The 24,284-nt window shown below is 36.7% G+C and overlaps 2 protein-coding genes across 2 annotated transcripts; both read left to right on the top strand.

The window, feature by feature from the left end:
- The first annotated feature begins 427 nt into the window (after positions 1–427).
- Positions 428–1,375, top strand: LOC102481365 (olfactory receptor 52E5). The gene has a single exon (XM_006162006.2). The coding sequence runs from the start codon at positions 434–436 to the stop codon at positions 1,373–1,375; it is 942 nt and encodes a 313-aa protein (XP_006162068.1). The 5' UTR covers positions 428–433.
- A 10,148-nt stretch (positions 1,376–11,523) lies between these two features.
- LOC102481775 (olfactory receptor 52E5) lies at positions 11,524–12,471 on the top strand. Its single transcript, XM_006162007.2, has one exon. The coding sequence runs from the start codon at positions 11,530–11,532 to the stop codon at positions 12,469–12,471; it is 942 nt and encodes a 313-aa protein (XP_006162069.1). The 5' UTR covers positions 11,524–11,529.
- Positions 12,472–24,284: the final 11,813 nt, after the last annotated feature.

Genomic DNA, 24,284 nt, shown 5'->3' on the forward strand with positions numbered 1-24,284 from the left:
AAACCGAAAAGTAAATGCTGAAGGCTGAGTGTACACGCACACACATACACAAAGACACTTCGTCTTGGTTATTCTCTATATACTGATTATTAAGTATATATTAAATTAACAAAAGTATTTACTATTTAATGCTGTATATATGTACTTTCTTAGAGAAATAAGGTATGAAAAACAAGGGAAATATAGAATAGTATTGCTGGGAATCTTTCTGTATGGTATTCTATATGAGTTCGCAACTATTTCAAAATGAGAGTGCATCCTGAACTGTGCCTGATACTGTCTCTCCAGGTTTCACCTGTTACATTATGGAGTTAAACAATGGGCTTCCTACTTTTCTAAGAAATAGGAAGTATGCTATGAAAGGACTAAGGGACTCCCAGTGGAAGCAAGACAGCTCCAGGAAGACGTTTGCCTGTAAGAAATTCTCATCAACATGTTTTATACAAACAATACACAATTCCACCCCTCCTCTTTTTTTCTGATGGGAATCCCAGGCCTGGAACATGTCCACATCTGGATTGGATTTCCTTTCTTCACTGTGTATCTAATAGCCCTCCTTGGGAATATCACTGTCTTGTTCGTTATCTATACTGAACGTAGCCTCCATCAACCCATGTTTTACTTCTTGGCCATGTTGGCCTGTACTGATCTGGGCTTGTCCACAGCCACCATCCCCAAGATGCTGGGCATTTTCTGGTTCAGTCTCAAAGAGATTGTGTTTGCTGCCTGCATCACACAGATGTACACCATCCATATATGCACTGGCCTGGAGTCTGTGGTGCTGACAGTCATGGCCATAGATCGCTATATTGCCATTTGCAACCCTCTGAGGTACAGCATGATCCTCACCAATAAGGTGATAGCCATTCTGGGCATAGTCATCATTGTGAGAACGTTAGTGTTTGTGACTCCATTCATATTTCTCATCCTGAGATTGCCTTTCTGTGGTGTCCGGATTATTCCCCATACGTATTGTGAACACATGGGCTTGGCAAAGTTAGCTTGTGCCAGTATTAAGGTCAATGTTATCTACGGCTTGATTGCTTTTTCAGTCGGATACATCGATCTTTCTGTGATTGGATTTTCCTATGTCCGTATCCTCCGAGCTGTTTTCCACTTGCCATCCTGGGATGCCCGACTCAAGGCACTGAGCACGTGTGGCTCCCATGTCTGTGTCATGCTGGCCTTCTACCTGCCAGCCCTTTTTTCCTTCATGACGCACCGCTTTGGTCACAACATCCCTCATTACATCCACATACTGTTGGCCAATCTGTATGTGGTTGTCCCCCCTGCCCTTAACCCTGTAATCTATGGGGTCAGGACTAAACAGATAAGAGAACGAGTACTGAGGATGCTTAACCCTAAAAGCTATTGACACTTAGACTTAATGAACTCTCCCAGGACAATTGAATAAGATGACAAGGACATAAGAACAGAAGTAAACACTGGAAACATATTAGGTAAGCTCCTCTGGCATTCCCACACAAGCCGACACATTTCACATCCCACATTATTGCTCACAATTAATTTCAGTACACTCTATTGGAAGACATTGCCCAAGATTCCATATAGTCTTTTTAAAAATTCTTTTATTTAACTTCATTTATTTGTTTATTTATTTTAATTAACAGAAAGGGAAACACACAAACACACACACACACACACACACACACACACACACGAGTAAGCTACCAGGTCTGGAAATTGAACTTCAATCGGCCATGTTTGAGTCCAGCACCCTTAACTATCACAGCACCCACCTGCCTCCTAAAGTCTTTTTATTCTACCCTCATGAAAAGTACAAAAAAATACTTATATTTAAACCTCACTGATACTGCAAAACTCCTAAGGGAAGAAAAGGTTTTGAAAACATTTTTACCCCATTCACTGCTTTGAGTCGCTTATTTCCACGTGGGGATTCAGTTCATCTGTGTCAGAAGCTAAACTTCATTATGGTACAAAAACCATGGGATATCATCAAAAGCAAGCAGGACACAATGAGAAGAGAAATTAACTAGTAGCCATAAGATCTATATTTGATTCAGACTCTAGCCTTACCTTGGAGGTTAATCTGAGAATTTGACTTAGATATTGATGAGCAGCAATGTCTCTGCCCATAGCTTGCTATAAAGCAACATCAGTTTGGTACTGTGAACTCAAAAAAGATGTAAAAATCTTTGCAGTTTGTTATCATTACAATATTTGCAAATAAATAGAGTGGCTATACTTTAGTACTAGTGTGGTTTACTTCTAGTGTATTTAGATTTAGCTCATTATATCAAATTCTAGTGTACAGTCCCTGGTTTGAAGTGAAGGGTTCAGCTCCAGATTGCTCCAAAATGCAGGAGCCCTTATGCATGTCTCAGACGTTACCTTGGTCAGAGTACCTGCAGTCAGAAAACTAGACAGCCTGAAGAGTTAAGAAGCTACATCTAGGCCTGAGGACTCAGGGAAACCTCTTATATAGTAGTCCTTGTTAGGCTGAGCTTTAGGGCACACCGCATCCTCTACGTGCTGTAGTAATATAGTCATTTTCACTAGGGTGAGGAACGTGAGAAAGATTTTTTATTTCTATAGGTTTTCTAACAGCTGTAAAACTGTGCAGTTGGGTTTTAATTAGATCTGGGAACCTGATTGAAAATCAAGGTAAGTGAGCAGGACTATGCGGAGAACAGCGCTAAGATGAGGGTGATTTAAAGTACAAGATGAGAAAGTCCATTGAAGAAATGATATTTTCTATAAATGTATGAAGAAAAAGTAACCAAGTTATTATCGTCTCAAAATTTGAAATGAACACAGAGAAGAGCTTAGAAAACTAAAGAGATTAATTAACAATGAGTGAAAGTGATAAAAAATCATTGCAGATTTTCTTCCAAGTGAAGTGCCGGGGCAGGATAGCTGTCCATGTTTTCTATGCTGCATTAACTGTTACACAAAGCTGAAACATCTACGAATTTTCCCAACTCAGTTTAGAAAACTAGCATTATCCTGAAGGCAAAAATCTGAAAATGTAGAAGAAAAAAATACATAATTAAAAATTCTGAAGAAAGATAATATACACATATGTAAAATATAGTAACCTCTTAAATAAAAACAGTTACAAAATTAAAAATAAAGTTGACAAATCAATTAGTTTATATATTTATAAAGAAAAATAATAGCTATTACTGGAAAAGTGCTTGAGTTGTTTGTATTTGTACCACCGCAGTTAATTTTCAAAATCATCCTAAAAGATAGATACAAATATTGTTGGCAGTTTATATAAATGAAAATCAATATTTCAGTTCTTCACTAAGATCATGTGTTTCTCTAATTTGAAAACCCAACTTCTAAATCCATGTTATATACTGTGAAAATGGAAGAAATACAGAAAAAAAGGTTTAATATTAGAAAATATATAAATTATAACTAACATATTAATAAATTAATGCATGAATATTAGATAAGTTCCAGAAATTTTGAGGCAAGTGAAAAAGTTCAAAATATTGGGAACCAGCAGTTAGCGTAATGGCTATGTCGCTGGACTCCCACGTAGTCAACCGCGGTTCACATCCCGGACCCAGTGGCTTAAAACTCACACTGGGCACATGTGCATGCGTGCCCAAGATCCCGAGAGGAGAATGGAGGAGAAGGGATTGCGGCGTGGCTATCGCCCCTGGGGGGTGATTTCTCACTTTCTGTCTCTCTGTCTGTCTCTGTCTGTCTGGCAAACGCATGTGCCATATAGCGAAAACCTCTCCAAAAAAAAAAATTATTTACTTTTAAAAACATGGAAACCAAAATTTAAAAAAAAATTTCTTTCTTTTTAACATTTTTTTCAAAATGTATTTTATTTTATTTCATGGATCACAGATATGGTTCATTACCTGTAGACAATGAAATGTATAGTATTCTCAACTAAGCACAACCTAGGTGTACATCATGCTGAATAAAGTTTCCCCACAATCCAAATGATGCAAAGCAACCAAATGTATAACTATATATAATAATAATAATAGTAATAATAATAATAGTAATGATAAACTTAAAAAGAATAATAAAAATAAAATAATTTTTAAGTAAAAATAATTTTTTTTCAGAAAAGGGTGTATTCATATATTCACTGATCAAAGAAGTCCCAGGAGGACAATTTATATTCATTTTATTATTATTATTACCATACATTAAATTGCTATACATCGCTTAGATTGAGAAGAGACCCTACCCAGCATGATACACACCTGAGTCCAGCCCACCACACATATCCTTGTCAACAGATAATAAACTCCATCTCTATACCACAAGTGTCTTCCCTCTCCATTCCCCCCCCCACATTTCCTTCACTATTCCCCTCCCATACTCTCTTTCCACTTTGTCTCTAGTGTCCATTATAATTTTTAATACTTTTATGTTCTCCAGTCTTTCAGTCTCTACCGTAAAGTGCGGACAATCAGTATATGTTATGTGGAGACATACAATGTCTTTCATAGCCTGACTTGCTTCACTCAGCAACAAATCTTCCATATTCGTCCACTTTCTATCAAGTTCCAGGGCCTTGTTGCTTTTTATGGCTGAATAGTATTCCATGAAGTATATGTGCCACAATTTCTCAATCCATTTATCTGTTTATGGACATTTGGGTTGGTTCCATGTCTTAGCAATTGTGAATAATGCTGCAATGAAAATAGTTGTGCAAGCACTTTTCTGACTAAGTATTCTCCTGTCCTTTGGGGAGACACCCAGGAGTGGAATTGCTGGATCATATGGTAGTTCTATTTGAAGGTCTTTGAGGAATCTCCATATTGTTCTCCACAGTGGCTGGACCAATTTACATTCCCACCAACAGTGTAGGAGTGTTCCCCTTTCACCACATCTCCTCCAGCACTTATCATTATTTGTTTTTTAAATCTTCGCCATTCTGACTAGGGTTAGGTGGTATCTCATTGTGTTTGATCTGCATCTCCCTTACAATGAGGGATGTTGAACATTTTTTCATATGCTTTTTGGCTGTTTGTATGTCTTCTTTAGAGAATTGTTTATTCAGTTCATTTCCCATCTTTTAATTGGGTTAATCATTTTCTTTCAGGTAAACTGCTTGAGTTCCCTGTGTACTCTGGTTATCAGTCCCTTATCTGAGGCACGGTTAACAAAAATTCTCTCCCATTCTGAGTATTATCGATTCACACTAATTACAGTGTCCTTCGCTGTGCAGAAACTCCTTAATCTTATGTAATCCCACCTGTCTATTTGGGGGATTATTGCCTGTGCTTTGGGAGTCTTGCTTAAGAAGTCTTTACCTATCCCAATGTCTCCCAGAGTTTCCCTAGTGGTTTCCACCGGTAGTTTGATAGTTTGTGGTCTTAGGTTTAGATCTTTGATCCACTTTGAGTTGATTTTTGTTAATGGTGACAGATAGGGGTTCAGATTCATCTTTCTGCAGGTGGATACCCAGTTTTTCCAGCACCATTTGCTAAAGAGGTTTCCCTTTTCCCACTAGGTTGACTGGTACTCTTTGTCAAAGATGAGTTGGCTGTGTGTTTTGGCATTTATTTCTGGAGTCTCTACTCAATTCCATTGTTCCTCATGTCTATTTTTGTGCCAATACCATGCTGTATTGATTATCACAGCTTTTAATGTATTTTGGGGTTAGAAAGTGAAATGCCACCTACTCCAGTCTTCTTGCACAAGATGGCTTTAGCAAAATGTTTTTTTTTTATGGTTCCAGACAAATTTTATGATTGTCTTTTCTAGATCTGTGAAGAATATCTCTTGTAATTTTATAGGGATTGCATTAAACATGCAGATTAATTTGGGTAGGATTGCCATTTTTATTATATTGGTTCTGCCAATCCAGGAACATGGGATGTCCTTTCACTTTTTAGTGTCCTTTTCAATTTCCTTTTTAAGGTTTTCATAGTAGAGGTCTTGACTTCCTTGGTTAGTTTAATTCCTAAGCATTTTATACTTCTTGTGGCTATTGTAAATAAAATTACATTCTTCAGTTCTGTCTCTGTCTGCTTGTTGCTTGTATGTAGAAATGTTATAGATTTTTGTAACTTAATTTTTGTATCCTGCCACTTTACTGTATGCATTTATTACTTTGAGAAGACTTTTTTATGGATATTATTGGGGCTTCTATGTATACAATCATGTCATCTGCAAACAGAGAAAATTTCAGCTATTCTTTCCTTCATTTCCTCTCTCATCTGATCACAATGGCTAGAACTTCCAATACTATATGAATAAGAGTGGAGAAAGTGGGCAGTCTTGTCTTGTACCCATTTTTAGTGGAATAGCCTTCAGCTTTTCCCCATTCAGTATAATTTTAGCTGCAGGTTTTTCATAAATGGCTTTTATTATGCTGAGAAACGGTCCTTCTATGCCAATTTTACTGAGAGCCTTGATCATAAAGCTATGTTGTATTTTGTCAAATGCTTTTTCTGCATCAATTGAAATGATCATATAGTTTTTATCTTTCTTTCTGTTAATATGGTGTATTACATTTATGGTTTTGCATATGTTGAATCACCCTTGTATCCTTGGAATTTTTTTTAAGAATTATTTTACTTAACTTTATTTATTTATTTATTTATTTATATTGACCAGAGAGGGATAGAGTAAGAGATATAGAGAGGGAGAGAATGTGAGAATGGAAGCCGCCACGTCCAGGACTCTAACCATGGATATGTGGGAGTCCAGTGCCCTTAATCACCACGCCACCTGCTGGTCCCAAAAGGTCATTTCTTAATGTACAAGAAAAAGCTTTCTTTTTTCAAAATTGCTAGAGAAAGAGTGGACTGAAAAGATAAAGCACTCCTCCATACCCCCACTATAGGGAATGATCATGCCACAATCTCTCTGCTTCCATTGCTCCTCTTGAGATTTTGGGCATGTGTGCATACGTGCCCAGTGTGTTTTCAAGTAGCTGGGTTGGGACTCAAACCATACAGTTTGGCCATGTCAGCTAGCCTTCTTAGCCACTACATCACCTACCAGAACGTTCCTTTTTTAAAAAAACTGTGATTTTTATTAAAATCAGGAAGAAGTTACACTTTATTAAATGTTTTAATTTTAAAATCATTTATTTCTTCCATGAGGGATAGAGATTGTGAGACAGACAGAAAGACAATCCTGGTAACAGAATTTCATTCTCATGACTATCTTCTGCCTCACCCAGTCCTGATTATGGATACACATGTGTATCTAGACGTACTCAGGGAGGTATCAGGTCATGAACCTGAACCTTCTCATGAGAATCAGCCTTGCAGAGGGTCCTGTTTTTTCTGCCCCATTGTTCAACTACTCAATCGTTCTTATTTTGTTAGGTTTATTTATTAATTCCATGACTTGAGGAAAAGAAAGAGGCAGACAGGCTCTAACAGGGTACTAACACTATAATTCCCCCACTCTACCAGCTTCAGCCAGTAAGGGTCATGGGGATATGTGTGACCCAAGTATTCAGGGAGTTATCCAGATGTGAAGCAACAACCTTCCCACGGGAAATTGCCTCCCAGAATGTTGAGTCTTAATACTTTGCCACCATCCAGCCCTCATTTGATATTATTTACTAAAGTGTATTTGTACATCAAGCTGATAAAATAAAACTCAACTAGCAGATGAGGAAAATGTGTAAAACAATTAAAATTCATCATATATACAGATAATACAAATGGATTCCTTTCCCAAAATTCCAAGAGAATTACCTGAAAAAAAGTAAAATAAAGCTGAGTGATGCCACCTAAGAAGTATCTAAAAGCTCATGTATATTTTACATGACAATGAAAATCAGATAAGCGCTTAATGTCCAAAAAGTACAATCAGAGAACTAAAGAGTGAGAATATACATTCATGTATATATATTCATAAATACATAGATGTAGATGTATATATATAGAAAAGTAATATACATATATATGCATAGGTATAGATGATATAGATACAGTATAGATGTAGATGCTATAGATAGATGATTATGACAAAAAGAAGAAGGAAAAGGAGAAAGTATAATCCACCATAGGCTATTCTGATACTATAACACAGCATTTCCTAAATGGTACTTAAGTAACAGGATACATGCCTATAGATAAGATCACCTTTCCCTTGAAGATCTAGCCTAGAGCAGGGGTATCCAAGATAGCTACATAACAACCTCTAGAACATCCCAAGCTGCATCATAAGGTCATGTACATGCTAAATAACACTTCTGCCATTGCCATAAAATCAACAGAAATGACCTTACAAAGAAAAAAAGGAAGTGAATTTTGAATATTCCTTTGAATATTCCTTCATTCTATTACCCTATTCTGTCCCCTCTTTACCTTATTCTTTAATATCTTAAACAACTCAGCTTAAGATGGACAAGAAGTTCATTTGTAAGCTGTTTAACACATCTCTTTTCTTTGATCATTGAAAAAGCCTGTGCCGTGACACTAATTTCAGTTTTAAAAGTTGGTTCTGTTATCTAATGGTGAAATAATCTCATTTTCAAAAATGTTAAAATTGGATGACACAGGCTCCTAGGTAATGATGCAATCAATACTAAATAAATGCAATTTGGAAATGCAGATCCACAGCATTACTAATAAAAATGTTAGTACTTTCTATTTATGGCAGGATAAATTAAATACCCAGAAAGAGAAAGTGGCCTGGACATTATAAAAAACCTTCTTATACACTGATTAGACAACAACCAAACAGATAATTAATAATTCAGTCACTTTTCTAAATATTTATTGCTATATCACATAGGTCCTGAACATTGCAATGCATTTCTTGGACAAACTGCTTAAATGCTCGAAGATTTCCACAGTGTACCAGTCATCACACTCCATAAGGAAAGTTCTACAAGTCATTGCAAACCAGAAGGTGTTTCTGACCACAAAACATAAAACTCTATCCGCTGGAATATGGGAATTTTCTGTTCCACAATCCATGTCCCAAGAGGCCATCCATCGCATGAAGGTTCCTCACAAGGGAATAGAGTTATTATAAAATACCTTGGCCTAGGCTATTGAGAATTCAGTTACATGCAGGTGGTAGTCTGTGACATCCAGTCCTTTGAAAACAGTTTCTCAGATGCCAGCAGAGGTAAGTGAGTCAGCTCCCAGTTTTGCTGGAAAAGGGTTCCCAGGGACTAAGTAAGTAATTTATAGGATGATAAAGTTCCACTGACAAAATGAGACTGTCTTTCTCTACATAGAGCCATCTCCAAGGGACACGAGAGAGATAGGTGTGTTGTTCACAACACAAAGCAGACATAGATTAAAAAGTACACGGCAAAACAATCATAGTGATAAATAAACTGATATCAGCAAACACAGGCCCATAAATGTAGATACAAATAGATGAACAAAGAATGTAATATGCAAACAGGAAGGAAAATGCTAATGGTAAGTCTCATCAGCTGGAACAAATGAAGACTTTCATCATTCTCTACAACCTTCCATTGTGCCATCTCAGAAGAGGTCTTACACAGAGTATTAGGTCATCAGGTGGAAGGTGGTTGTATCCCTTGAGTGGAAAGGAGAAGTTTAAGAACCTGGGTACAGAGGTTATTCAATTCAGAAAAAAACAAAAACAAAAAACAACCTCATCATTGCTTATCCTGGGAATTCAGTGCCTTAAAGGAAAGCGAAAGTCTCAGAAAGAGAAAGAAAGGGAGCCTCAGAGGGTTACGGTGTAGAAAAATTTAAGTATACAGGAGTGTTTATTAACGGAAAATTTATTAGCACATAAACAGTGAAGATGATACTATTATGATATCTAACCTGTGTTTTTCTCTAATCTTTGTAAATAGTCATGAAGATTTTTAACAATTTAAATGCCAATCAGTATGTTTCACTATTTAAAGGAAGATAATTATCATATTGGCATTTATGATAAATCTTTCTAGAAGCATCAGATCTGAGGAAGAACAGAAAAGAACAGCTCAAGTGGGACAATTTAGTTCTGAGTGAAAACAAAAATTATATTAAAAGAGAAAAAGAAAATTACACATAGAAATATAAATGACATTTCAAAAACGGAACAAATATACAAAACTAATTAGAAAAATTAGTACAATAGAAAATAACTCAAAATTTTCAAAGCTTTTTTTGGAATTGGAATGAGATACATCAATAGAGTTATTAAAACTTAAAGACATGAAGTGGTGTATGCTAAAAAGGGATGGTCTGGGCAAATATTTCCCCTTCTCCTCAATATCAATAATGATGATGACCACAGGTATTTAAAGTCCATCTTCAGGTCAGAGTAAGTCCATCCCATGTCTGTATCTTCTCATTTTCAGAGCAGCTTCATGTACTATTCTGATCATGTGACCAGTATTATTTACTCACAGTTTTCATATAATATTTGCTGATTAACAGCAATAGTTATTATATACTGTATTTTTTAGTTTTATTAGGTTATGACATAGGGCACATGTACTTGCCAGAGAGAGAAAGGGTGGAGAAATTCCCCTAGGAAGGATGGCCATGCTGTAATCCCATCTCCTCTCAGGATCTTGGGCATGCAAACACACATACCTGGCTTGGATTTTAAGGACTTGAACCATGGTCATCCATTGAGGAGTCCAGCACCTCAACCTCCACATCACCTGCTGGCTCTTAGATGTAGTTCTTTAATCCCATGGCCTGAGCTGACCTTGATCATAGCCAGGTATGCACAGGGATCCTCAAGATGCACACCCGGAACCCTCCCACTCAGGTCCAGTGTCTCAGAGCAGTGCATTACCACTGCGTCCCCAGCTGACCCATGTATCACTCTAGCTTTAAAAAGGATAGAAACATTGGCACTACCACTTCTTAGGACGAATGTAGAAATGCTCAAAACTCACAAAGGCTCTGCCAAATGTCTAAGAGCATCCAGTGTTTGAGTTTAGCAAAGGGAAGATTGTGTAACATAGCAAGGAGATGAATTTTATAGTTTTAGGACGGTATGTTGTTTCCCAGAAATAGTGTAACAGTCTCCCAGTGTATCTAAATGTCTTAATTTCATACTTTCAATCAGAAAAAACCACCAGCAATCCAAGCCTCTGCCTTTACTGGGTTACATTTCACATAACATCTTCTTAATTTCCCAAGTATCCTTCCCCTCAACCACCAGCCAGGTTGAGTCGTCATCTCCACCTCAATCCCCGTTCAGTGATATTCTACACATTCATACATGCACATTCACACACACATACACACACTTCATCCTGGTTATTCTTTATATCCTGATTAACAATAAATATTTATTCATTAATGCCATATACAGGTTCTCTCATAGAGACAGAAAAGATGAAAGACATGGGAAATATAGAACTGCAGTGTTTGAAAATTTTCTGTAGGGTTTTCTATGTGAGTTAGCAGATATTTCAAAGTGAGAATGCATTCTTAACTGTGCCCCGTACTGTCTTCCCAGGTTTCGACTGTTGTATTATGGAGTTAAACAATGGACTTCTTGTTTCTCTGAAAAATAGGCAACATGCTATGAAAGCACATAAGTCTCCCACTGGAAGCACGACAGCTCCAGGAAGACGTTTGGCTATAAGGAATTCTCATCAACATGTTTTATACAAACAATACACAATTCCACCCCTCCTCTTTTTTTCTGATGGGAATCCCAGGCCTGGAACATGTCCACATCTGGATTGGATTTCCTTTCTTCACTGTGTATCTAATAGCCCTCCTTGGGAATATCACTGTCTTGTTCGTTATCTATACTGAACGTAGCCTCCATCAACCCATGTTTTACTTCTTGGCCATGTTGGCCTGTACTGATCTGGGCTTGTCCACAGCCACCATCCCCAAGATGCTGGGCATTTTCTGGTTCAGTCTCAAAGAGATTGTGTTTGCTGCCTGCATCACACAGATGTACACCATCCATATATGCACTGGCCTGGAGTCTGTGGTGCTGACAGTCATGGCCATAGATCGCTATATTGCCATTTGCAACCCTCTGAGGTACAGCATGATCCTCACCAATAAGGTGATAGCCATTCTGGGCATAGTCATCATTATGAGGACTTTAGTATTTGCAACTCCATTCATATTTCTCATCCTGAGATTGCCTTTCTGTGGTGTCCGGATTATTCCCCATACATATTGTGAACACATGGGCTTGGCAAAGTTAGCTTGCGCCAGTATTAAGGTCAATGTTATCTACGGCTTGATTGCTTTTTCAGTCGGATACATCGATCTTTCTGTGATTGGATTTTCCTATGTCCGTATCCTCCGAGCTGTTTTCCACTTGCCATCCTGGGATGCCCGACTCAAGGCACTGAGCACGTGTGGCTCCCATGTCTGTGTCATGCTGGCCTTCTACCTGCCAGCCCTTTTTTCCTTCATGACGCACCGCTTTGGTCACAACATCCCTCATTACATCCACATACTGTTGGCCAATCTGTATGTGGTTGTCCCCCCTGCCCTTAACCCTGTAATCTATGGGGTCAGGACTAAACAGATAAGAGAACGAGTACTGAGGATGCTTAACCCTAAAAGCTATTGACACTTAGCCTTAATGAGCTCTTCCAGGACAATTCAGTAAGATGACAAGGACATTAGAACAGAAGTAAACACTGGAAACATATTAGGTAAAGGTAAACTCCTCTGGCATTCCCACACAAGCCAATCACATTTCACATCCCACATTATTGCTCACAATTAATTTCAGTACACTCTATTGGAATACATAGCCCAAGATTCCATATAGTCTTTTTTTTTTAATTCTTTTATCTAACTTTGCTTATTTATTTGTTATTTATTTTAATTTGGCCAGAAAGGGACACAGAGAAAGAGAGAGTGTGAGAGAAAGTAAGCTGCCAGGTCTGGGACTTGAACCGTGGTTGGCCATGTTAGAGTCCAGCACCTTTAAGCACCACACCACCTGCCAGCCCCCAAATAGTCTTTTGATTTACTCCCATGAAAAGTAAAAAAAATCATACTTACATTTACACCTCAATGATACTACAAAATTTCTAAAGGAAGAAAAGTTTCTGCAAAAGGTTGTTTCCCATTGAGTCACATAATTCCACAGGAAGATTTTGTTCGTCTTTTATCAGAAGCTAAAGTTCATGACTATAAAAACAACATGGTATATCATCACCACCAAGCAAAACACCGTAAGAAAAAAAAAATTAACTAGGAGCCATAGGATCTATTTTCAAAATCAGACTGTTCCTACCTGGCTTAACCTGAGAATTTGACTTAGAAATTGTTGAGATTCAGTGTCTCTGCTTACAGTATGCTATAAAGCAATATCAATTTAGTACTGTGAACTCAAACAAAAAAGGTCAAAATCTTTGCTGCGTGTTCAACATTACAAGACTTGTAAATAAAGAGAATGCCTACTACAGTGATACGAGTGTGGTGTTATTTATAGTGTATGCAGAGTAGCTCACTAAATCTAATTCTAGTGTACAGTCCCTGGTTTGAAGTGAAAGGTCCAGGACCAGATTGCTCCATTGTGCAGGAGCCCTTATGCATGTCTCAGACGTTACCTTGGTCAGAGTACCTGCAGTCAGTAGACTAGAAAGCCTGAAGAGTTAGATACATCTAGGCCTGAGGACTCAGGGAAACCTCCTACCTAGTAGTCCTTGTTAGGTGAACTTTAGGGCACACCGTCATCCTCTACGTGCTGTAGTAATATAGTCATTTTCACTAGGGTGTGGAAGGTGAGAGAGATTTTTATTGCTTTGGGTATTCTAACAGCTGCAAAAATGTGAAGTTGGATTTTAATTAGATCTGAGAACCTGGTTGAAACTCAAGGTAAGTGAGCAGGACTATGCAGAGAACAGGGCTAAGGGGAGGGTGATCTAAACTACAAGAGGAGAAAGTCAATTAAAGAAATATTTTTTTCTATAAATGTATGAAGAAAAAGTAACCAAGTGATTATTGTCTCAAATTTTGAAATGAACACAGAGAAGAGCTTGGAAAACTATACAGATTAATTAACAATGAAAAAAAATTATAAAAATTATCAATTGAAAGTGATAAAATTATTACAGATTTTCTTCTAAGTGAGATGCCAGGCCAGGATAGCTGTCTATATGTTTCTTATGCTGTATTAACTGTTCCACAAAGCTAAAGCATCTACAAATTTTGCCAGCTCAGTTTAGAAAACTAGCATTATCCTGAAGGCAAAAATCAGAAAACATAGAATAAAAAAATCATAGTTAAAATTCCAAAAAAGATTACATATACATATGTAAAATATATCAACCCCTTACACAAAAACAAATGCAAAATTATAAAGTCAACAAATCAATTAGTTTATATATATTTTAAAGGAAAATAATAGATATTACTGGAAAAGTGCTTGAGTTAAGTTTTATTTGTACAATCTCAATTAATTTTCAAAACCATCCTTAAAGGTAGATACAAATATTGTTGGCAGTTTATATAAATGAAAATCAATATTTCAGTTCTTCACTAAGAACATGTAACTACTGTGTTTCTCTAATTTCACAACCCAATTTCTAAACCCATTTTTTGCACTATGAATATTGAAGAAATACAGAAATAATGGTTTTCTATTAGAAAATATATAAATTATATCAATAAACTAACACATGAATGTTAGATAATAAGCTCAACAAATTTTGAGGTTAGTGAAAAAAGTAAAAAATATTAAATTATTTTTAAAAACATGCACACCAAATTTAAAGATCATTTACTAATGTACAAAAAAACCTTTTTTAAAAAATTTGCTAGAGGGAGAGTGGATTGACTGGAGAAAGCACTCCTTTACCCCCCACCATGGAGAATGGTCATGCCACAATCTCTCTGCTGTCATTTCTCCATTTGAGATTCTGGGTTTACATTCACATGTGTCCAGTATGTTTTCAATCACCTGGTTTGAAACTCAAACCATGCAATTCGAACATGTGAGCCAGCCTTCTTAGCCACTGCATCACCTACTTTTAGAAAACTTCCCTTTTATAAAAAATGTGATTCTTATTAAAATCAGGGACAAGTTACGTTTTACTAAATGTTTTATTTTTAAAATAATTTATTTCTTACATGAGTGAGACTGAGAGAAAGACAGAGAAATGGCTCTGGTAACAGTATCTCAATCCCATGATCCATCCTCTGCCTCTTCCAACCCTGATTATTGATATACATGCGTATCCAGGTGTACTCAGGTCATGGACCTAGAACCTTCCCATGAGAGTCAGCCTTGCAGAGGGTCATGTTTTAATACAGCCCTTTTGTTCAGCTTCTCAATCTTTTTTATTTCTTTAGATTTATTTATTTATTTCATGACTTGGAGAAAAGAGAGAGACAGACAGATAGACAGAATTACAACAACCTAACAGGGTCTTAACACCATAATTTCCCCACTTTGCCAGCTTCAGCCAGCAAGGATCATGGCCACGTGTGTGACCAAAGTACTCAGGGAATTCTCTAGATGTGAACCAATAACTTCTCATGGGGAATTTCCTCCTAGAATGCTGTTTTACTGCTTTGCTACCATCCTGCCCTCCTTTGATATTATTTACTAAAGCATGTTTATACATCAAGAGTATAAAATAAAACTCAACTAGCAGATGAGAAAAATGTGTAAAACAATTAAAATTCATCATACATATAGATGACACAAATGAATTTCTTTCCAAAAATTCCAAGAGAATCATCTGAAAAAAAAAACTATTAATAAAACTCACTAATGTTACCAATAGTTTCTAAAAACTCATATATATTTTATGTGACAATGAAAATCAGGTAAGCACTTAATGCCGAAAAAGTATAATCAGAGTAACAAAGAGTGAGAATATACTTTGTATATTTATACTTATAAATACATAGATGTAGATGTATATATAGAAAAATAGTGTATATATATATATGCATAGCTATAGATGATATAGATACAGTATAGATAAAATGCTATAGACAGACGATTATGAGAAAAGGAAGAAAGAAAGGGAGGAAGTGTAAACTACCATATAACCCATGCTCATATTTTATTATACCATAGCACCTCTCTAAATGGTATTTTTCTTTAAGTAACAGGATGCATGCCTGTAGATAAGATAATGGATTCTCTCTAAGAACCACCCTTGAACAGTGGGATCCAAGATGGCTAACATAATGACCTCCGGAAGACCCTAAACCATCTAATATGATTTACATGCTAAATGACACACCTACCAGTGCCATGACAATCATCAGAATTTCCACCAGAAAAGACTTTATAAAGAGAAAAAAAAAATAAGTGGATTTTAAAATTCTGGAAAAATCCCACCTTTTCCAGGAAAAGTTTTGAATAGTCCTCTATTTTATCATCCTATTCTGTCCCTTCTTTACCACATTTTTCATATCTTAAACTCCTTAGCTCAAGATAGACAAGCAGTTCAATTAAAAGCTCTGTTCCTGCATCTCCATTCTTTGGCCATTGAAAAAGCCTGTGCATTTCAGTATTTTTTTAAATTTATATATTATTATTATTATTCACACATTAAATTGCTATATATCATTTAGATTGTGAAGAGACTTTACCCAGCATGATATACACTTCAGTCCAGCCCAGTTGTTGGTTCTGTGTCACCTAATGCTGAAATGGTAAATTTGGGAAATATATTAAAATGGGTGAAGGAAGGGAAGGACAGAGGGAGAGAGGAGAGAGTAGAGAGAGGGTAAGGAAGAAAATGAAAGGAAAGAAGATATGATTGACCCTAGGAAATGGTGACTGCCTAATGCTGAATTTCTCTCTATATTCTCCCAACAACACAACAGATCACAAGTCCTAATAAAAGCACATCATCCACTCCTTTCTGAATTCTAGATGGAGAATAGTACAACCATAATTTTGGAACTCCCACTGTTATCTCTGATTTAGGGTGCAGAATAAAGGTAGAAGGATGCTTAAAAGACCACATGAGAGACCAGAAGTTGGCATAATGGTTATGTACTAGACTCCCATGTAGTCCACCATGGTTCGAGTCCTAGGCCCGGTGGCTTAAACTTAAGCCAAGAGCATGTGTGCGTGTGTGCTCAAGATCTGGAGAGGAAAATGGAGGAGAAGGGATTCTGGTGTGGCCATCCCCCCTGAGGAATGATTTCTCACTTTTTGTCTCTCTGTCTCTCTCTGTCTTTCTGGAAAGTGCACACACCCTATAGCAAAAACCTTTCAAAAAGAAAAAAAAGAAAAGAAAGACCACATGAAAGACAGCAGAGGGTATAGAAGACTTTGCACAAGTGAAATCTCTTACAGAAACTAAAAGATCTGTATTAAGTTCTAAAATACCGAGCACAAGTCAGGGTGTCACTGGCAACAGCACTGGCTACAGGGAAGTGACTTGAAAATGAGTAGGATCAGAGTGGCCAGCCTCAAAAACACATTGCTTTTGGAAGGAGGAAAGAACTGGAGAGAAGGGGATACCACCTCAGAGATACTGTAGGAAATAGAAAAAAGGGACTGAGGTGAAATCAAGAAATAATAAAATAATAAAAGAAAAACCACAAAGCATGGTGACCTCTCATTTTCCTATCATCATTATTCTTTAAATAAACTGATCTTGATACATATAGAAAAGAGCACTCTTAAATGAAGAACTGTGTTAACAAAATAGTAAGAAATAGGAAAATTAGTTTACATCTATAAAATGCTAAAGGAATAAATTGAATTATATCTACATAATACTTTAAAAGAAAATGTGTTTAAAATGTAAGACCTAAAAGTATAATGAAGCAGTGGGTGAGGCAATAGTTTCTTAGTTTAACACCAAAGAAATAAGCAACCAAAAAATAAATAAATAAAATAGACAAATTAGGCATTATCCAAAAAAAAAAAAAGATTGAATAAAACTCTGTGCTTCAAAGGAAACTTTCCAAGAAAGTAAAAAAGACAACCTAAGGCTCATCCTTGGTAGCACAGACTGTGGCATGCTGAACTGCAGCATTAAAGGCCACAAGACCAACCACAGTTAGAAATCCCAGACTGCCTGGAGCACACTGAGTGTGCATCCAGTGCATCCAGGCAACCAAGATCCTAGCAAGCTGGGAGGCAAAGGGCAGGGGATGGCATGATGACATCCTGTCCAGATTCTCCTGTGTTTCTCTTTGTTTTTCTCTTTTCGATGGGGATGTATGTGTGCATGCATGTATTCTCTATCATGAATATAATAAATGAAATTTTAAAAATTAAAGATAACCCACAAACTGGGGAAAATACTTGCAAGTAATATAACTGATCAGGTCCTAGAATGAAAAATAAATTTAAAAATCTTTTATATCCCAGGGATAAGAAAAACAATTAAAAAGGCACAAAAGATCAAACCAGAATGTGCAGAAAACCCAAAAGAATTTCTGAATCAGCTTCTTGGATCCATAGATAGAACTGCATGTGTATTTTTCCTTTCCAAGAGAATATAAAAACAGTTAATTTTTCATAAAAAGATATCAGAAATCATTACATACTATTGTAATATATAAACATATATATTTGCAGCCATTCTAGCAGGGTACTAATGACATTGGGAACACCATGTTTTGCATATCAAATCCCATTCTAGCTCTATGTTCAACAGGAAGGAGATGAGTATACCAAAGAGATATATCTTCACTATAATATTTATTGTGGCACTTTTCACAGTAGTTGAAAAAGGAAAACAACCAAAGTGGCCATTGTCAGAAAATCTGACTCTATCATATGGAAAGATTCCCACTGCATAGTGGACAGTATACGCTAAACTTGACAGACCTGTCACAGTTCACAGGAGATAATACCAATACCCAGATAATAAAAAAGATCTAATCTATAAAATCCACAAGGATATTCTATGAATCTCAAAGAAAACCTTTTAAAAAAAGAAGAACCAAAAAAAAAAAGAAAAGGATATAAGACTGTAATTTATAGCCTGAAACTAAAAATGGCTAAACAGTATATGAAGAATGCTCAATTTTCAGAAGAAAATTACACTAAAATATGAGATACTTTCTATATTCACCAGGTTTTTTTTTAAAAAAAAAAATTGATAGCACCAAGGGATGTAAACATGTAAAAAGTAGGGCCAACAGTGACATAGTGGTTAAATTGACAGACCCAAATGGCCAACTATGGATCAAGTCTCAGGCCAGATGGCTTGAGAATCATGCTGTGCACATGTGTGCTCAAAATTCAATAAAGAGAATGGAGAAAAAAATTGCATCATGGCAATCACCCCCGTCGTGGTGGGAAACTGGAAAATTTCTCACTTTCCTTCTCTCTGTCTCTCATGGACAGGTGCAGATACACTAGGGCAAAAAAAATCTTAAAATTTTTAATATACAAATAACTCTTTTGTAAATAAATATATACCAATATACTGAAAATTAATTAGAAAGACATATTTTAAGTATTCTAGTGTCTTCACTTTTCTGAAACTAGGGAAAATGGGAGATATGTTGAAATATGCAGATAGAGAAATAAAAATAAATAAAGGAAGAAACTTGAAGACATTGAGGATGCTTGTTTCTATAACCTGAGGAGAGTGAAAACATTTCATGAAGTTCAAAATTAAAATTAATAAAAAGAACAAATTATACAGTCAAGTAAATATTCTTTCAAAAGATCTCTCACTATAGCAAAAATTATCATTAGGTGCTTTCTCTCTGGAAAATATATTGCATTTTGTCAGTTAGATTTTGTTCAGTTTTCTCTTGGATTTTACCAGTGCAAAATCATGAGAAAAGTCACAATAAGTGAACATTGATCTACTGGATAGCATTACTTGGGCTCTACCTATCTAACTAACATGTACTAGAAACCCACAAGAATGTCTGAGCCAGCTTCCTGGATCCAAAGAAAGTGCTGAGTGTGCAAATGAGTATAAACATACATAGATGTGTATGTAAGTTGACTATATCCAGGACACTGACTTCATACCTGCATGACACAGTAAAGGGAAAACTGGATTTCCAGGTAATCTTGAAGAAAACAAATAAAATGAAAAGTATCTTCTTTCATCTGCCTGTCTTTCAGTCCCTGGGGGACCCTTTGATGACAAGGAGTGAAAGATGGAAATGTTCCCAAAGGACAAGCTCCCTGAAACTTTAGAGTTATAATTGACCCGGATCCTTCTGGAATGAACCAATACCCAGCACCATAGGAGCCAGAGTCCATGCTTCATATGCTCAGTAAGTAAGAATGGGAATATGGTGCCAAAGGTAGCTATAACAAAATTAGCCAGAGATCTATCTCTTCCATCCCTCTCCGTCTTCATTTCCAGACCTGGGTCAGTACTGCTAAAGTAGTCAACTATAGGTGTCATGGACACTGTACCCTGTCCCAGGTCAGGATGCACAATGAGAGCCCATGCTCTGGGACCTGCAGTCTTTTTCCTAATCTGGGTGATTGGTGGTGCCAAAAAATGCAAAAAATTTGGGGTTTGTATATGAGAGGTTGGTAGGTGGCAACAAACCTGGACAATTTATAATGTAGAGTCCAGTTTAAAAAACTGGCTGTTTTCAAGTATGAAAACTCTTTAGGACAAAAACATCTGTCTAAAAATTCTTGAATCATGGAGTAGGAGGAAAATTCAGTCCATAAAACCTCAGATGTTTTGTCAAAGACAACAGTTGAAAACCAGTAAGGGTCAGTAAATTGCTGAGAAGATTTTAGGTCAAATTAAAGAATTTCTGAAAGTTACTTTGGCCAAAACAAACAAACAAAGAAACCACCTAACACTCTGGCCAGGAAAGCAATAAACTACCTTATCAGTGAATGACTCAATACCCTCTGAAACTATACCACACAGAGATGTCTTCTAGGTCTGTGAGTTTTACCAAGTTAGGTGATTCCTAACAATCATTCCTTAATCCTGGGCTTTTTGGGTACTTTGCTGCAGGTCATTCATGCTGCCTGGGAAAAGAATTGAGCTGACTGTCTCAGCTTTGTCTTTGACCTTCAACTTTTCTGACTCTCTCATTTCTGGCTAGAGCCATAACCCATCATCTCCAGGTCCTCAGCCCTGGGTCTGCCACTGGCAAGCTCTGCTTGCAAACCAAAAATGAAAGAGGAGAACAATTGTGTTCTCAGGAGCTTTGCATCTATAACTGGGCAGATTGTTCAATATTGGCTGAATAAATTATGATTGATAACACACAAGGATCTTCCAGAGAAAAGAGGAGAGAGTCAACAAGTAAGGGAAGAAGATAAAACAATCCTCTTGTGTAATCCTTAGAGTTTTCACCTGTGGTTAAATAAAATTATCTTAAAGTAGGATACAAAAAAAACATTCTTTGTGCTCTATGATTCCCCATAGAGGAATGAACTGCCAGGTCTCAACCTTACAAACCCTATTTCAAGGTTCTCTCTCCTTCCAAGCAAAAGACCCTTAATTCTTTCCAGGAGTACTTTGTGTTCTCTGGAGAAGAAAAGAATATTCCAGATTTTTGTAAAATTGCCCTTGGAATTGTGTGTCCATGGGGGTGGGGAGAATAAAGAATGTTAAAGAAAAACATATCTAAAAGCATCTACAAGAAAAAGTCAAATTATATATATACCTCTAGTCTGTGGTTACAAGGGCACAGGTATACTCATATTTTCTCTGGCCATAGACCTGAAGAAATTATTTAGACTTTCACTTCTTCCCCATTTAAAACCCACCAGTTAAACTACAGGAAATACATGTAAACTTTTTTTAAAAGAATAATTTATTTAATTTAACTTTTATTATTATTAGTTTTTACTCTGCTATAGAATACGCGCATTCTCCAAAAAGAAAGAAAGTGAGAAAGCAAGCTGCCGCATAATAATTATGTAATATTATGTCATGTTGGTGAGCCTAATGCGAAACCAAACCATGGTCAACCCTGTGAGAGTTCAGTGCCTTAACCACCCTGCCACTTTCTGGCCCCAACATATGAATAGCAACAAATTTTAATTTGCCCATGCAAAACATAAATTGCTAAACTAGTCAACTTACTCATTCTATTTCAGATATTGTGAATCACAAATGGAGCAGTCTGTTCAAGCTCATTTTGAACTTACCAAAAGCATTACTAATACACTCTATCATTAGTAAGGGAAACAGAATTGTCTCAATCTCTTCTCCATATCAGGCTCTCCTGGGCAGACTCGCTTACGGAGCAGAGCATCAGGAGGAGTAGAGAAAAGAGCCCTGGAGAAATCCCTGTCCTGTCTCCACTGAGAGCAGTCAGTTCCTATCAGGGTCTTTCCTATTTGGGGTAATGAGAGTAACCAGCTAAGCAGGATTGGACTTGCAGTCGGAAAAGGAAAGACATGACTGTAAACAAACATGTACTATTTGAACCTCTAAAAAAGATTATAACCTTCATTTTTAAATATCACACAACTCTGGGTTTTATTACAACATTCTTCCTTGTTATCCTGTTCACACCCCAAAACTGTCTCCTCTATTTGTTGAATCATGGATGAAGTTGTGCTAATTTTAATAGAATCTATGGGGCAAGTAAAACAGAATTATTTCTCATATTCAGAGCCTTAGAAATTTATTTTAAAAAAATTATAGGGACCAGCAGATTGTGTGGTAGTTAAGAAAGCTGGACTCCCCCATGGTCGACCACTATTCGAGTCCCAGACCTGGCGAATTGCTTTATCACTTTCTCTCTCTCTCTCTTATTCTGTCCCTCTGTAGTCAAATTTAAATAAATAAATAAATAGATACATTAAGTTAAATAAAATAATTCTTTAAATAAAATTATTTGATCCAGTCTTCTGTATACGGAAAGACTGTGACAACAATAATACACAGAGGTAGTTAAGACCCTTTTTTCGATATTAGTTCTTTTCCTTGGAAGTGATGATAATGAGATGTATTTCACAGGATGCTGAATGATTAAGCTGGATGAAGCCCTAGTATATCTGAGCACAGTTCCCAGCAAAAAGTAAGAATTCCAAAAATAATTATGTAATATTATGTCATGTTGGTGAGCCTAATGAGAAAAAAAACATGGCAGTGCTTTAAGCACTTCATGAAAATGTCTCTAAACCTACAATATAATACCTTAAAAGAGACTACTCTCCAGTAGACAGATTTAAGTACAGTTTATTACATAATTTGAAGGATCCTAGAAATGCCTAACCTGTACCTTTTTTCTAAGCTGCCAGATACTTCCTGCTCTCTCAGAATTCAGGGGAGAAAGGGGCCAGCAGATGGCAGTTATGTCACTGGACTCCCACATGGTCGACCATGGTTTGATTCCCAGACCCGGTGGCTTAAAACTCACGCCGGGCGCGTGTGCGTGCGTGCCCAAGATCCTGAGAGGAGAATGGAGGAGAAGGGATGGTGGTTTGGTCATCATCCCTGGGGTGTGATCTCTCACTTTCTCTCTCACTATTTCTGTCTCTGTCTCTCTTTCTCCGGCCAGCACGCATGCCCTAAGGCAAAAACCTCTTAAAATGAAAATAAAAAGAAAAAGAATTTAGGGAGGGAGACTTTAAGAATTCTTTACCTCTAATGTAACTGAGGATACTATATTACTTTATGCATAATTCTTTTCTCCCAACAACTCCTGTGTTGGAGTTAGTCAACACTCCCTTCCATTCTCACAATGTATACATAACTTTGTCCCGAAGTAATTTTTTATTATAGTGGATTATCCTTGGAGTGGTTATAATTCTGCTTTCTTTTGAGTAACAACAGTTCCCTATTCAATTTAGTGATTCTAGTATACAGGAGAATGCCCAGGTAAAGGATCAAAAGGTAAGAGAATAATAGTAATATTAATCTACAGTGTATAGCTTGCCAAAAATATATACCTGGAACATCATATTCAAGATGGAAAAGGAAAATGGAATAGGGGAAGGGAGGACAGTAAAGGTGGACTTCATCAACTCTACAGTACTGCAAGGGAAGACTCAACTTTTCTTCATACATGATAAGCGTTGCTGTCTCATAGCCATGGAGAAATTCCCTTTAAAGTTGTTTCTTCCAGAAACTTGAAGATCTGGCAAAAAGAAAAGAGAGAAAGAATCTACAAAGTAAAAATGAATTTATAGACAAAATAGAAATTATCTACCTTTATTTTCAGTGTATAATAAGTAAAGTCCCCAGTTAATACAAATAAATACAGCTGAAGATCAGAACTGAAATGGCATCGTGACTAGAGACATTTATCTGAATCCCTTATTCTTGCCAGGCTCTGCTAGTTATTTGGCCACTTATATTAGTAATATTGTATTAATGGAATGGTAGTCTATGTAGTCATTAAAAAGAAATCAAGACACTACCATAGTGGTACTCTGTAACAAATTTGTCTACAGTGTTGGAAGTCACATGATCAACTATGGATATGGATCCATGGTCAGTTTGACATACTTGTGAGCAGACACAAGATCCTGGTTAGCTGCTGGAA

Source organism: Tupaia chinensis, unplaced genomic scaffold (genome assembly GCF_000334495.1).
Source record: "Tupaia chinensis unplaced genomic scaffold, TupChi_1.0 Scaffold139491_1, whole genome shotgun sequence".
In the NCBI taxonomy this organism is placed as follows: Eukaryota; Metazoa; Chordata; class Mammalia; order Scandentia; family Tupaiidae; genus Tupaia; species Tupaia belangeri.

Coding starts and splice junctions, on each gene's coding strand:
- LOC102481365 (XM_006162006.2), top strand. CDS start 434: ATGTTTTATACAAACAATACACAATTCCACCCCTCCTCTTTTTTTCTG.
- LOC102481775 (XM_006162007.2), top strand. CDS start 11,530: ATGTTTTATACAAACAATACACAATTCCACCCCTCCTCTTTTTTTCTG.